We start from the raw sequence: 16227 nt of genomic DNA, 5'->3' as shown, positions 1-16227 counted from the left end.
AATATTGTTTACCGTTTGCAAACAAACATTAAGCTGTTGCAATTGGCAATGCCAATTAGCTACATCGATTTATTTAAAAGGTTCTTATCTGTTGCTACTGCTTTAGAATCGTCCGTTCCTTTTTTGACGTAAGATTAAACAATATTTTGTGTTCTAATCAACGTCAAAAAGTTATAGTGATAGCATCAATTTTGTTTTGTCCGATACACCACATTAAATGCTGCCTTCTACTTAAAATAAGACAAACATACGCTGGTACTTAAAGGCCAATGACTATTTTTATAACATATCAAACGTATGACGTTGCATATACGGTACACGGACATCGGAACGAGTCCGATGGTAGAAAAGAGTAATAGTCCGTGCTGGAACTGATAGAGGCCGATAGATTTTAAATAACCCACGAAACTTACTTACCTTGTAGAGCTGTAAATTGTATTGGAAAGCAAAATCTAAACCCGATACAAGTTTCAATGCCGATGATACAATTTCGAAAACTTTAGCGGATTTAGTCGAAAGCATTTGATATTTTGACTCACGGACACAGACACAAACACACGCACAGAGACACAGAGACACAGTGTATATATATATATATATATATATATATATATATATATATATATATATATATATATATATATATATATATATATATATATATATATATATGATTTTCCCGAAAGAATCCATTGCTTCGCTAGTGTTTGTATGGGCAATGTGTAATAGTGAGTGTACGAGAGTGTTGGTATTCAAATAATTTTAACATCTTAGCTCGGTTATTGAACCACTCTTTGAGAATGGGACTTTGACCGAGGGGTGGTTTGGCTGTGGCTTCTCTGCTAAGGGACTGGGTACCGTGCGTTGTAAGTTCGAACCCGATTGAAAACATCGTATAGTCCATTACAGGAGGATGCATCATTAAGCATCATTTCTATCAGGAGATTATTTACAATGACATTTATATGGGTATGTGACGATATAAATAGTCACACGAAAAGTACCGTGACCTCAGAACTTGATATCGAGCAAACCGTGATATATTTAATATATGTTCATTTCAAAGTCCCTGTAAATGGGCAACACTCACCATTGATAGCGATAGGAATGAATCGGTCAAAGCGAGGCTGTTAAAGAATATAGGAGCGTTCTGTGCAATAGAGAGTGCATCTTCCCATTGTGTTGAAAAGACACTGTTTTTGTGTCTGAGGAAATGTTACAGGGACAGAATCAGTTATCGTGAATTACGGACACTGAAATGTAATACCCTTGAATATTGTGGGTTAATACATGAGATCTTTGACGCTTAATATTTGCATTTTATGTAGATTTTCTTTTTGGTTTGAAAAACAAACACAAAATGTTCTCAAAATCTTCCACGATCTTCGCGATGTGTTAATGATTGGCAACGGTTACCTTTGAGCTGTTTGACAGCGATCATGCTGTCATTGAATTTGTGTTTCAAACACATATTACTAGATTAAGCAAAGTTCTACGCACAGCTTTTAATTTCAAAAAGGCGGATTTTGATGGCCTGCGTTCATTACTAGATAAGGTCCCTCTCAATAGTGCACTACTTGATGTTGGAATGTTGGAAAGATCTAGTGTTCTTAGCAGTAAAGGAGTTTGTACCAACCACTGTAATTAAGGATGTCAACAGATCTCCCTGGGTCGACAGTGAAATTAAACACTTTAGCAAAAAGGTTCAAACAGCACGGAGAAAGGCACACCGCTCTGACTCAACAACAGCTTGGTCTAACTTCCGCAAATTAAGAAATAAACTTAAAAATATGTGTACTCACAAATATAATGATTACCTACAAGTCCTCAGTAACTCAGTTAAAGAAAACCCCAAGAGATTTTGAGGTTTCTTCAAAAGTAAAACGAAATCTAAAAATATTCCGAATCAAGTTAAACTCAATGCCAAGACAGCCACCAAGCCAAACGAGAAAGCAGAACTTTTCAATGATCACTTCAAGTCCATTTTTACTTCTCAACCCATGAACCGGACTTATCCTGTAACTTCAGTTTTCCAACATGCTGGTCTTGGCAGTATTAGCATTTCGATCGGTGAGGTCGAACATATTTTAAAACACCTGGATACAAACAAAGCCAGTGGGCCTGATGAATTGCCAGCCCGAATTCTCAAAGAGTGCTCACATGAATTAGCACCTTCATTGTGTTCACTATACAACAAATCGATAGAAACAGGTGCACTACCCGATGAATGGCTGTCAGCTAATGTTATTCCGGTGCACAAAAAGTCTGACAAATCAAACGTCATTAACTACAGGCTGTTTCCTTATTGTGTATTTGTAGCAAAGTTTCGAGAGATGTATTTTTAACTCCATATATCCACATATTGAACCATTTCTCCATCATATGCAACATGGTTTTACTAAAAGACGTTCCACGACTACACAACTTGCACAAATATTTCATCATTTAGGGAAAATCCTCGATCGGTCAGGGCAAGTCGATATGATATATCTCGACTTTTCAAAGGCCTTCGATTTTGTTCCACATGACCTTCTTATCCACAAAATCAAATCTTTCGGCTTTCATGGCACTTTACTGCGGTGGTTCACTGCATATTTGTCAAACAGAAACAAAGAGTTGTTGTAGAGGGCTCAAATTCACAGTGGTGTAATGTATCGTCCGGAGTACCCCAGGGATCAATACTGGGGCCTATGTTGTTCCTGTTATATATTAACGATTTACCAGACCATGTTAGTTCAAACACAATGGTTGCACTTTTTGCAGACGACTCCAAATGTATCAATGAAATCAACGACATTTCTGATTGTCTAAAACTGCAAAGTGATATCAACAATTTAGTATCATGGAGTGAGAAATGGAGCATGCTTTTCAATGCTGAAAAATGCAAGCTCCTTACCATTAGTAGAAAACGCAACCCCATTACCTATACTTATTCAATGCGTGGTGTTTCCCTAGAAAAAGTTGACAGCATCCGTGATCTTGGAGTCGAAGTTTCTTCCAATATGTCTTGGGATAAGCATATCAATATATCTGTTACAAAAGCAAACCGCATGCTGGGACTGATTAAACGTACATGTGGCCACACCTGTTCCACTAAAATGAAACTCCAACTGTATTTATCCCTTGTCCGTAGTATTCTTGATTATTCATCCCAGTCATGGGCTGTCACGACTAAGCAATCAATGCTTCATCTTGAAGGTGTCCAAAGGAGAGCCACAAAATACATTCTTGGATATCCCCAGGAGATGGATTACAAAGAGCGTATGATTAAATTGAATTTGCTCCCATTGAGCTACAGGAGAGAATTAAATGACTGTGTCTTTTTAGCTAAATGTTTTACTGGTATGTATGACTTAAATTTAAGCCAGTTTGTCACATTTAATCTCCTGATGACACTTCCATGAAGATGCCATTTTTTAAAACTGAATGTTTTCGTTACTCGTTTTTTAACAGAGCTTTTTACTCGAGTAGTGTTATGCCCTTTCATGGCAAATCTTCAACAAGTGTTAGGTCATACAAGTCTATTTATTAAAACATTACACGGGTTTGTTAAACAATAATTTTTATCCTGATAACACTTGTACTTGGGTGGGAAAGTGCCACTGTAAAAATTGCCGTCTCCGTTAATTTCTCTGTTTTGTTTTGTTCTGTTTTAAAATTTCTTGTATTCTTTTTATGACTGTTTTATTCTGCGTTTGTCTTTTCTGTTTTTAATTTTGTATGTGTAACTTGTTACATGTGTGTTTTTGTGGAGGGTTGCTTTTGTATAGGTGTTAGTCACCTGTGCGACTCATCCTGACTTTATGTCAAAGCTGAATAAATAAATAAATAAATAAATAAAAATAAATAAATTGCAGGGCAACATAACACATATGAAGTTTTCTTTTTTCCTTGAAAACGAAACTTCTCTGGCAGAATCGAGAATCCCGCAACAATCAAACTTTGACTAAATGCCTGTAGAAGTTCGGCGAGAATGTTCTGCCATCCCAACGAAAAAATTAAACCAAAACTCGAACAGAAGATTATCTTTCAGATACTCGTGAAACATCGCCCGAATAAAATTGAAGGCGGCACCTATATTCTGCGTTTCAAAACACAAGAACTTGTGTTTGTTAAAACTCTCACGATTCTTTCTACAGCCAATAGTCAGACGAGAATCTCAAACACTGTTAACAAGTCGCCTTTATAAAATATTCCCCTTTGTCTTCAGATATTTGCCAAAATTTTGATAGAATCTATAACCAATTTAATGTAATGTCCATTTGGTTAAAAATTATCAAACAAATTCCAGAAAAAAATTATAAATATTAATAAAATATTGCAATTAATTTTGGCGGGAAAAAATACAGCACTCAAAGGGTTAAATTCCTCATCCAAATGATGTTGTGTATAACGTTTTGTTTATAACAGATTCTAAACCAAAGGATAGTAAATGTACAGTTTGTTACTCTTTAAACAATGTCATGTCAACGAGGTCTCTCTGAGCAGTACCTAGCCATGTGCTTACAACTATAATGGATTATTACGTATTCTAATATGTGGTATCACCTTGATGTAAGACAAATATCTTAACGCACCAACTTGGATATCATATAAAGCCAGTCAATAATTGTACTCCAATTACTCCTAGCTAAGATTAGACTGTAATCAATACGGACGTTTTCCAGTCTCCAGATATTTGAATGAAATCATGTGAGTAAATCACTGCTTTCTTTAGAAAACGTGCAGAAATGGACACCACAGTCGGGATGTCTTGGGTTTTCAGTGACATATGTCAGTCATTACACATCATTAATATCCGGTTCAAAGGTCAGCCCAAGACTCAATGTTTCCAGCCCTGCCTCAGAATGTGAATTTTTCACATGGAGAATAGCAATACTGCCATTGACTTGTTCTTGTCATCCAAATCTTATATTATTCCCTACAAATTTCCAAACAGTTGCCGTTACATTTAAACTACAACTCGAATAACGCATTATACACATAACAATTTTGCAAAAAGTTTGCAAATGATATGATTTTGAAGTGTATACTTTTCTTTCCTATGTGTCAGTAACCTAACTAAACAAATGCAGAACGTAAGGAGGTGAAAGTTACTTTCAAACTAGTTACACTAGAAATATGATTAAAGACCATTCCTAGTCGTCTGTAAATACACTTACATGAAAAAGAGTATTTGACTAAACGTTAAACCGACTAAAAAGATATATATGTTGTTAAAGGTGAAATAGAGTTACAGGGTATGTCCGAAAGGTACAAAAGTGACTGTAAAACTTTTCAAAAATGCGGATTTCAAACTTGTGGCTCATACAGTCACACACTGAAACCCTTATACAATGCAAGCTAAATTTCGTTTGTACGCATATGGCGATCTGTGCGGTGAATCGCTTCGTTCGGTTAATTACGAGAAGGTAAACTGTTTCTGGATCTACCTACTAGTCTGTTTGTCTATCTGTCTGTCTGTCTGTTCACCGATCTATCTATCTATCTATCTATCTATCTATCTATCTATCTATCTATCTGTCTATCTATCTATCTATCTATCTATCTATCTATCTATCTATCTATCTATCTATCTATCTATCTATCTATCTATCTATCTATCTATCTATCTATCTGTCTGTCTATCTATCTATCTATCTGTCTGTCTATCTGTCTGTCTATCTATCTATCTATCTATCTATCTATCTATTTAGCTAACTATCTCTCCATCCATCCATCCATCCGTCCATCCATCCAGCCATCCATCCATCAATCCACCCATCCACCCATCCACACATCATCTACTAATCCATCCGTTCATCTGTCTTCAGTGTATGGCACCAGCAATCTGTAATTTGATTTTATTACTACATTGTTTCATAGATGCCCTCAGCATGTGTCTCGTTTACGTTATAGTAGGCGCCTGTATGCTCACGCCTTTGCCTTGGAAGGGTACAGGTTGAAGTGGCTGCAGGGTATGCGCGTCGACATTTTTAGACAAACCTTATTGAGGGCGCTGTTCTACATGTATATGTGTTTGCTTTATCGTTGACAGCAACATAAATAGATCAGAACATAAAACACTTTAACGTTATGAAATTTTCAAACGTATGTTATTTGATAACATGCGGAATTTTGTTATCGATTTTGTATGTATAAAAATGGACACATTAGAAAACATAATGTATTATGTATATTCATGCTAATTATAGCCAGTCAGCTTGACGTTCTAATATTAAGACCCGACTGCGGAATTCTTGTTTGTTTCTGAAAATTTAAGTCGAACTGTTTCTTTACATTTTGTTACTTACTTTTAAATTGTGTTTGCATATCCGTAAATTGCAAAAGTCGAAACACACACTACGTTGCATTGGCTAATAGTAAACATTGTAAAACACCTGAAAGTATCCATCTATTAATACTAGCTGGGAATTAAATACATTTTCATATCCATGCTTTAAATACGGCTTGCTGCAGGTTATAGTAGAACGCAACACAATATATGCGCCAAAGAGACGTTTAACGATATGTCTTTTCAGTTCAAAAATCCTAATAGCGCTATACTGATCTTGTCGTTATTGAAATGATGTGAATTTGGTTTAATCTGAATAGTTGCCAGGGACCCCTAGGGTAGAGGTAAATACTGAATCTAGGGTACGTTGGCGATTGATGAAACTTAAAAGATGTTTGTTAACACTGAATATCGTAAAATGTAAATGTTGAAGCAACGTTGACATGATGCATCTAGATATCATGCAAGCAATACCGTGTATGTAAACAAGGAAGTTGCATATGCGCAGTTCCGATGACCGCCTCCCTTTAAAAACATTACAGGACGAAACTGCCTCGTGACAAACATTACATATCCAGGATAAAACATCTGTAAAAGCCAGTTTAACTCTTTCGAAATGTAAATCTTTATTTTTACTATCTCAACCAAACTTTAACAACATTTTGTACACTCTAAGCAACTGTCTCATAATATTTATGCACGAAGTTCAAAACAAAAAAATACAACCTAGAGTATTATACAGTGATGACTGACTGTTAACGGTTTGTTAATTATGGAATACTAAACTAGAAGATGAATACCTTTCTTTTCAATTGTACGTACATTTCGTGCATTGGTGGGTAGATGACCTGACTAAACACATACTAAATTATTCAAAATCCAGATTCTTCGATATCTAACACGACATTGTCATATTCATACGATCTGTTCTTCGTTACGGCTTTGTCCGGCTCTATCACATCGGTGTACTTGATTAGGGTTCTATCGACGTCCTCCAAGAAACGGTTGACCAGTATCTTCATTAACTTAAAAGAGGGAGGTGATCTAATTAGTAAGTTCAGTTGGCAGAAATTATATGCGTTGAGAAATATGAAAGTAAGAAAGCAAAATCTGTAACAGTTTCAGGAGGTCATGGCACGAGGCATCTTAAAGATAACTAATTCTTTTAAAAGTTCTCTAGGTTTTACGTTCATTTTGTTTGAATCATCTGTTATCTCAAATCATGGCAGGCGACAATTTGTTAGACGCTTTAACATTGAAATTGAATGGGTTATTTTTATGAGGTGTGTGCAGCAATCGTTAAAGAAAGTCAATCTTCCTTGTCCGACAAAGATACAAAAAATAAGTTTGCAGGCTAGCTGGAGTTGTACAAAATCACAAACGTTTTTATTAATTTGCTCTTTTCAAGAGTTTGAATTGGCGATCGATCTCATTGTATTCAACTGTATCCCTTTTTGACGAATAGAGTCTCCTCAAAATGTGTGTTTTATATACGAATTATATCATATCAGTATATTGATGGTGCAAATACTGCGATCTGATTGGTCGAGACGCGAAAAGAACCGTGGCATATTGGCGAATTACCACGACTGACATACGCGCGTTCTTTCAGCTTGAGCAAAAATCTGTTTTTGACATTCCACGCAGGAATTTCAATATACTGTTATGATATAATAGCAATAAATCACACCCAGCGACGGTATACCACTCGATTTTGACCAATCTCGTGGTATACCTTCGCTGGGTGTGCTTGCTTGCCTAAATATATTATGTTATGTGCCATGTTGAATATAGAACGAAATACGCTTTTTATGAATATGATAACATCCCTCCTTCTTCTTCTCCTTCTCTGGTGACGCAAAATAATTCTTTCCACAATGTTTGTGTTTTAAATACCTTCTATGATAGCTTTGCTCACTTCTGTGAATACGAAAGTCTCGATAAAGTAAATTATCAGTACAAATTTGCCCTCAGATATGCACGGTGGGATACTGTACCTTGGGTTTATAATCTTAATTTTTGGAAGGTATCCTTGTATACTTACATCATCGTAGGCCAGAAGGTTGAATTTTCCATTTGTATGACCGTGACATTTTGCCCGCTATACTCGAGAAGAGAAAAAAATTAGAACAATTCCAAGTCAACAGAATAATGGTTATATCACATAGGACTGTGATATTCGCAAATAATTTCACCAAACAAACCCATCTGAATAATGCTAGAATATCATAAGCGAGTATCCTGATCAATGATTACATCACATAATACTGTAAACTCGTAAATTCTTTCATCCAGCTTACCAATCTGCCAAACGTTAGAACTAAATAGGCACGTATCCTAATAAAAGCTTTAGAATTAAATAAATGTTGACGGAAGGCAATGTACGCAGATGCATAAGTGAAGTCGTCAAATATAAATATTTCTTGTGTTTGGATGCTGTTCCATTAAACAACTTTGGGATTCAAAGCTTCTTTGTGCGTATGTTTTTACATATATATTATGAGTAAAACAAATGAACTATTAAATGTTGACCACTAGAAGAAGCATGGTGCTTATTTACAACGATATTGATCTTTTGATAAAATTCTGTTTCTGTACAACCTCCATTGCTTTTCTCAGAGACAATTATTGTGTTTCGTTTTTAGGAAACTATTTCGCAGTGCTACTCTCAAAACATCACATGTGCCAATTGCGATACTAGGTAAACCAGCAGTTCCATACCGCTACACATTCATATTTCTCTTAGGACAAATAGAAACCCTACCAACCTCAACTGCATCGGACGTACAACAGTGACACTTTCTGCATGTTGAAATGCAGCATTCGATGAACCATGGTATGAAAGACACCAAATTCAATGGCGGTGCAAGTGTTGGTGCTCCGAAGTAATGCATCCACATCGTCGCTCTTTTGAATTTCCATTCGATATCCACTGCTTCCTGTAAGTAGAAGTTGTAAACTTGCATATTTAAAAGGCTTGCCGGATAGAATGTACATTTTCTCCCTCCTCATGGCGATTTTCCTCAAATTGCGCATGGCTAGGTTATGATTAATGAAAAGGTTAGATTAATTCATTTGATGAAATATTTCATTCTTTTTTCTGGGCAAAAAGGTTAATGATAAAGTGGATAAGATGTTAATGTGTTGATTCTAATAAAGAGAATATTCTTTGAAGTTGATGTCAATGTTAACATTTCGAGATCATTCAGTAACCCTGTATGCAATTCTGAAGAGAGACCACTTATATTTTGATCATAGTGGTGACTCTTTTGTACGAAACGGATACATTTAGACAAAGGAATCAAGATCAAAGATCTAGAAGACGGTTGGTCGTCTTTTAGCAATTGTATATTGCCGTTCTTGCAGAAATGTCGTCGCATCGACTACATTTTTGTGGATGTCTAGTGGTTGTCCCTAATGCTTTGTTGTGTGTTTAAACCAAGAAAACGTTCGTACCTGTAGTCTGGCATACGTATCTGACATAATTGCAATGAAAAGGTTGACGAGAACTATCACACATAGCAGACAAAATGCCGAGTACAACAGGAATCCCATCCTTGAAAAGAAAGCGGAGCTGCTTTTGACTTCATCAATGCTCGTCGTGTTGATTTTCAAATCAATGGCCAGAGCACTTGTTCCAAGAGTGTTACCAAACACCGTGCCCATCAGTGCCGCGATAGCTGACTCTATCCTGTTATTGGGTTAGGAAAGTGAAAAAATAGGATGATGGAAACGTCATATTGGAAAATGTAAAAAAGGGCATAAATAACGCAAGACAGCATGAAAAGTAGAAATATAGAATAAGATACAGGCAATTATAGAACGATATAGTTGAGATAGTACTAAAACAATAAACTGAACATATAAGAAGAAATATTAAATACATTTTCAGTGAGGCCAACTGACAGAGACGGAAGCAGGCAAAGACAAGGGGGTCATTGACACTTAATTGATACAGTCTTAATATATGGCCAAATCGTTGACATCTTAGCCAATTTTTAACTTAGTAAGCTTCCTTCGAGAAAGGGAGAAATAAAATAACAAAGCGATTAAACCATATAGTTATTAGATAAACTTAACTGCCAAAAGAAAGTAGCACAGTTGAAAACTGGGTGCTTTGCTTACTTTGCGAAAGCTGTTTCGTCACTAGCGTCATTATAAAGGTAGTGCATCCCGAAAACAAATGCCGAACAAACAAACGCGAAGATCAAGAGGAATCTTAGGACGTCACGAAACATGTTTGCAAAGTGCATCAGCATGGGTCCAATAAACTCCGTAAGAAAGAAGTTTTGCATGAACCTTAATCCGGCTATAACGACGGCAAAGGCCGAGAACGAGCTGAGGAAGACAGATGTCAATGTGCTGATCGAGTCTGACCAGAAACAGCGAGCGGTGAATACAGTAACGAGGATAAACGTAGTCAGCAAATCAAGTACATTGACAAAAAATGCAAAATGTGCAAGAAACCCTGCCCGATATGCGTCTGCCATTTCCTGAATGAACAATCCAAGTCCCCATATGATCACTAACATCGGTAGTAGTGTCATTTCAGTTCTTTCCTTTGCATTTGGAATATCAGACACCATCATATCGTAGAGAAGTATTAAGGTAAGAAAAAATGACTGTGATATTGCGTGCGTCAGAAATTTGCTTTTCGGACCGCTGAAGAAGTGCCACAGGTGGCACACCGGTGTAAACATATAGGCAAGACCAAGAGGCAGCTGGAAAACACCGAGCACGAAAAAGGCGTACAGATAGTAGACGATCGGCAATTTTGACGCCTTTTTGGACCAGCTGGGCTGACCATGTAACCATTCTCTCTGTAGTAGCGTCTGGCAGTAATTATGAGAAATGAACTGTGAAAAGATAAAAACAATTACATATGATTTCTGACTGATACATTACTTTGCGAAGGATGCAGAATATGTACAAAGTGTGACGTATTTATGCTTTATGTCAGCGCCATAGGTTGAAAATGAATGAGAATTCAAATGTCAACAATGTATATTTAAACTATATCGGTTGTAGCTCTTTGCTGTTGTTGACAATTACGCAGAAAATATATACTCACAAATGAGACAAAAATGAATACTTAATGCTGCATCCGTGTTTTTATCTTTTCATTTGACTATTTATATGACATACACATATTTACTAAAGCTAATTTAGTTAACAATCGACAATTGTCACATATTTACTAAATGTATATTTTATTAGTATTCAGAAAGCATTTTGAACTCTGCTGAAATGAAAATGCGAAATCTTACGAATATCTGAAACAAATATCTAAGCCGATAACACAAAACCTTGTTTCGTGAAGATTTTTTTTATAATGGTGTTTACATTTCGCTGTACGGGGTATATTCTCCGGGGTTTGTGTAAGATAATGTACTACGGTGAGATCAGGACGTTTTCAAAACGTTCGTCATATTCTGACCAGCTGGCTCTGAGAGATCGATCTACAGATATCAATATCCATAGGTTAAACCACAGAGAAACATAGACAGAGTGGTAACGGCTATTGTTTAAGGCGTGAAGCGGTTACGTAAGCAATCCATGTTTGCCTCGCCTCGCGAAGCTCTTGGCTCTCTTTTTCGGAGAGTGCCGACCATGCACCCTTTGGTAATTTTCGGATTTTCACCAATTGTTAAGCGAAAGTATGTTCGTCAAAGTTTGTGTTGTTGTTGTCGTGTGGTGCTGATCGGAATTGATGTGATGGCGAAAACGGGAGTGTTTTGAGCTACAGGAAAGTGAGTTTTACCGTTTTAAAAATTCCTCTCATATTTTTATGAATATATAATGAGTGTGTTTGAACCAAATTTAAAGTCTTTTATCGATACTGTCTGGTTTTACTCAATGGTTTACGGCCAGTCATACCGTCTTTTACACGTGCGTCAAGGAAGGACATGTTTATGAAACTGCTGGCGTGTTATGTTTTGATTGGCGTGAAGCAGTGTTTCTGGCCTGAGAGCTCACAAAGTAACTATGGTTGCTACGCGACTGGCAGTACGATGCCATCTCGTCGTATTCTTCGCATAATCTCGTGTAATTATCAACCACAAACAAAGCCTCTCAAAAGTTTAACACCTTTGAAGCTCATTTTAATATGAAAAGCCAATAGTCTATGAGACAACCATGGAACAAAAGGCATGCAGGCGTTGCCACTCTGTCTATGTTCCTCTGTGGTTAAACCTGGAATTTGAATGCACCACGGTACAAAGAAAACCATGCGCACAAACTTGCATTGCAACAAGTTTATTTCTGTGCGCATTTGTACCCACGCGTCTCTCTGTATCGCCATCATGTGATCTCTTGGGCGTACTGAGTCTGCATAACACCGTGCGTCCTTTTCATTTCGGAGTGGAAGAACTATGACAAGTAAACAATTATACTGTTGGATGTTCTGTCAAGCATTCACCCATTGCTATTCAAAGTATGTTAAGAACACCACGTGAATATTTTGCTTCTAGCGTTTGTGATATCATAAAGACTACTATACTGTAATTGGAACATGTATACCTCCTTTTGCTCGGCATGTATTGCCATTTCCACCGTTCGATAAATAATATTTCCCTTCCGATGTCGACAGCAGCAAGTATCATCTTCAGTGGTTAAAATTTTGCCACGTAGCAAGGTATCAACTTCGTTGCTGGTAAAGCAGTAATCCAACATCTTACATGACAAATTCCGACACTTATCGATCAAATGCTCAAAGGTTTCCTGTGGATATTCAAGAGAATCCACTTTATCAGGATTCAAATCTTGGAAATTTAAAGTTGTATCAGCACTACAAAAGGCCGATTACATTGTAATATATCATGACATTCCTTCTCACTCAAAATACACGAATGCCGTCATTACAGTAATGGCAATAGGTCATAAGCTACACTTTCCTCATCGTCATCGTCGTCGTTGTCATTATCATTACAACCTCCACCGTAAATACATCAAGGAACATATTTGAAGTGTCAGCATTAATTTAATTCTCTGAATAGATTATATTTCTTTCATTTTAATGAGTGCAATATATCCTACTTGCTCTTCAAGAATTTTGCAACATTCTCTTGATCCATTCTTGATACGAAAATTATTCGTCATCACCATGGTCAAACATTAGTTGCTACTTACTCCTCCACGTCATCAACTTCGTTATTTTTAAAAATATCAAAATCAGGAAATAAATAACGGAAACTGCAAATTTCAACTTACTCTGCATGTGTTCCTAATCCCTTTGCTGTCTAACACCTCTTTGAGTTCACAACAGAGATTGAATATGGTACGAATTGGATCGTCACTGTAAAACAATATATATGCCTGACTTGCATGCGCACGACACAATGCAATCCTAATTCTAGATTGCAAAATACCTTCACCTATACCTGCAACAAAATAATAATTGTACAAAATGAATCAGTAAATGTTTCCCGTAATATGTTTCACTCATCAAATTCGACAAGTGTATTTTTCACACGGAAGTAAAAAGAGAAAAATGTGAAATCTTTTGAGGGTTACATAAGATGGCAAATTTTTATTATGGAAATTATATTAAGCTCGAGTATATGCTATATCTTACATCTTATGCAAATCATTCATCACGTGTTTATATGAATAAAGTTGCAGTTATCACATTACAAACACACGTTATAGTTCTCTTATATATACAATGAAATCAGTACGATCTACGTCACTTTTTACCACTGACTCATTTAAGTGGTATCATGGCTCACAGATGAGATTCTTTGAGAACCATGAACTTAAGCTATAATAGTTGTCCTTGCGAAACATCTCATCAATATTTAATAGCACCATTTCAAAATAAATTCACCGTCATTTTAATCCAGCTAGTTATTCCAAAAGTTGCAAAGGCCTATGACTAATAAAATGCACTATAGAATAAATTAGAGAGTCGGTACAACAAGGGATACTTACTCTTTGGAATGGGTATCCTTGCCAGTGGTTTAGCTCCATAATGTTGAAGTATTTGTACCATTTTATAGTCGTCTTGTAAGGCAGCAATGTGCAATGCATTGAAATGAATGTAACCTCTGCTGACACATCTATTCACATCTATGTTCCCAGGCTGGTGAGTAATAGACATCAAATCAGGTCCAATAATCGTTATCATTCAAGGTAACTAAGAAATGTACCAGGTCCAAGGAAATATTGAAAATGACAAAGGCAATGGGGTCATCTTGAACCACAAAATAGTGGTGGTACCAGGTGTCCGAAATGAGTAAGCGTACCATGGCAGCTAGCCGCACCGTCAAGATTGACCCAAAGCGACAAATCAATTGTTATTTGGTGAATTCACCAAATTACTTTTTTTAGTCAAAATTTGGTATGCTGTCACTCATCATTGAGTAACAGACAGGTCATATTTTGATACAACATCTCCGTACCTACCGTAGAACTTCTTAAATGATTTCACTAATCTACTTTCTGAGAATCCTTGCCTCACTAACTTTTGAGCTAATAGGCTGTGTCTAAGTCGAAAGTCTTCATATGAATTACATGCTCTACTGTATCAAAGGAGTTGTGAAATATACACACCATAAGCTGGAGATGATGGTATATTACTCGACAAAAAGGGAAAGTTTATGATTTCAAATTGAAATCGTCTCTTTTGTCATACAGCTTAGTATATAGTGTACTTTGTCTAATTCAAACAATACGTCTAGGTATGAAGCCAAGTCCACAGTTTCAGTTGTTTCTTGCATAAAATACAAACATTTACAAATGATAAATAACATATAATAGTTAAAGCACACATATGTGGCGAGAAGAAAGGTATCAGTATGCTTCTTTGAGAATAGATGAAATATATAATGCGTGTCGGAAATTGTATCTTACTGCAAGCAGATTATATTGTTTTGTCAAGCAAGTGTACCAGTTTGAAACCCGCATTATTTGAGACCAATACATGTAAAAATGTACAATTTCAGCGTATATGAAATAGAGAGTAAAGTGTCTGACTGACCAAGATAAATTGGCATTTATTGGTATTGAAACGTTGCAGAAACGATAGGACAATTTAACCGAGAAGTTACAGAAAATTAATTGAATTTCGGTGGTTGTAACTTCGACGGGAGGTCATAATGCATATATAAATGGTTACATGTTCGTTTCTCTATGGTACTAGATGCAATATACATATTGTATCGGATGTAATTTCAATTTTAATGATAAAATATAATCTTACTTTCAGAAAATTCTCAGCCGTTTCGGCATCCCCTCTCTCCACTGCCTCCAGAAACCGTAAGTATTCTCCACTATCTGGCTCGTCAAATGAACGCCAGGACTCTTCACTGAATACATCGTAACTCTCGTCCATTATGACCAACGGTGTCGCAGCGAATTACAAAGGGTGAATTACGCAATGTCACATCTGACCTCTCCCTTGGAGCTATGTGAAAGGAACAGCGTTCAAGATGAATGAGGACATTTTGGATAATGCAACGTCGTTGATAAATCAGATATTCGTGCATGAATTTTTACAATGTTCAAATCCTCGTTCATCTTAATGTCGCTCCGGATACCAGCTTGTAACAAACCGCTATCTCGCCTCCCAAGTTATAATTTTAAGTCCTTGGTTTGCTGTCAGTTTGTTTTCATCGTAACACTGGCATAATACCATCTGTTCTGATCTATTTAGAAAATAACACCTGTCGATTGACTCGTTCTAAATTTAAATTCTATTGTAAAAAACGTGGCTCCCTGATATTTTACCTGCTTTACGAAGTGAATCAAGAGCTGCTATTCAGTACGGAATTAAACAAGGCAAATTTGCAACTCGAATCTATATTTGCCAAAGTAATACTATCTAAATAAAATTCCAAAAACAGTTTCAAGGGTACAAACATGGTAATCGTACAGGCTTTTATGTTAATTTATCCTTTCCTTAAGCTGTTTGCGTGCAAGGAATTCCCAAACGACCTCTATACAGCTTTACCTCG

The 16227-nt window shown here is 36.5% G+C and overlaps 1 protein-coding gene across 1 annotated transcript; it reads right to left on the bottom strand.

The window, feature by feature from the left end:
- Positions 1-6875: 6875 nt before the first annotated feature.
- LOC139128014 (short transient receptor potential channel 4-like) lies at positions 6876-15917 on the bottom strand. The gene is made up of 9 exons (XM_070693882.1): positions 15474-15917; positions 14204-14354; positions 13484-13653; positions 12794-12994; positions 10400-11130; positions 9731-9965; positions 9043-9213; positions 8319-8375; positions 6876-7299 (listed from the first exon to the last, which is right to left on the bottom strand). The coding sequence occupies exons 1-9, from the start codon at positions 15603-15605 to the stop codon at positions 7147-7149; spliced, it is 2001 nt and encodes a 666-aa protein (XP_070549983.1). The 5' UTR covers positions 15606-15917; the 3' UTR covers positions 6876-7146.
- Between the last annotated feature and the right edge of the window lie 310 nt (positions 15918-16227).

The sequence above is a fragment of the Ptychodera flava genome, unplaced genomic scaffold, assembly GCF_041260155.1.
Source record: "Ptychodera flava strain L36383 unplaced genomic scaffold, AS_Pfla_20210202 Scaffold_41__1_contigs__length_1339820_pilon, whole genome shotgun sequence".
Classification (NCBI taxonomy): Eukaryota; Metazoa; Hemichordata; class Enteropneusta; family Ptychoderidae; genus Ptychodera; species Ptychodera flava.
This window is presented reverse-complemented; position numbering and strand designations above follow the sequence as displayed.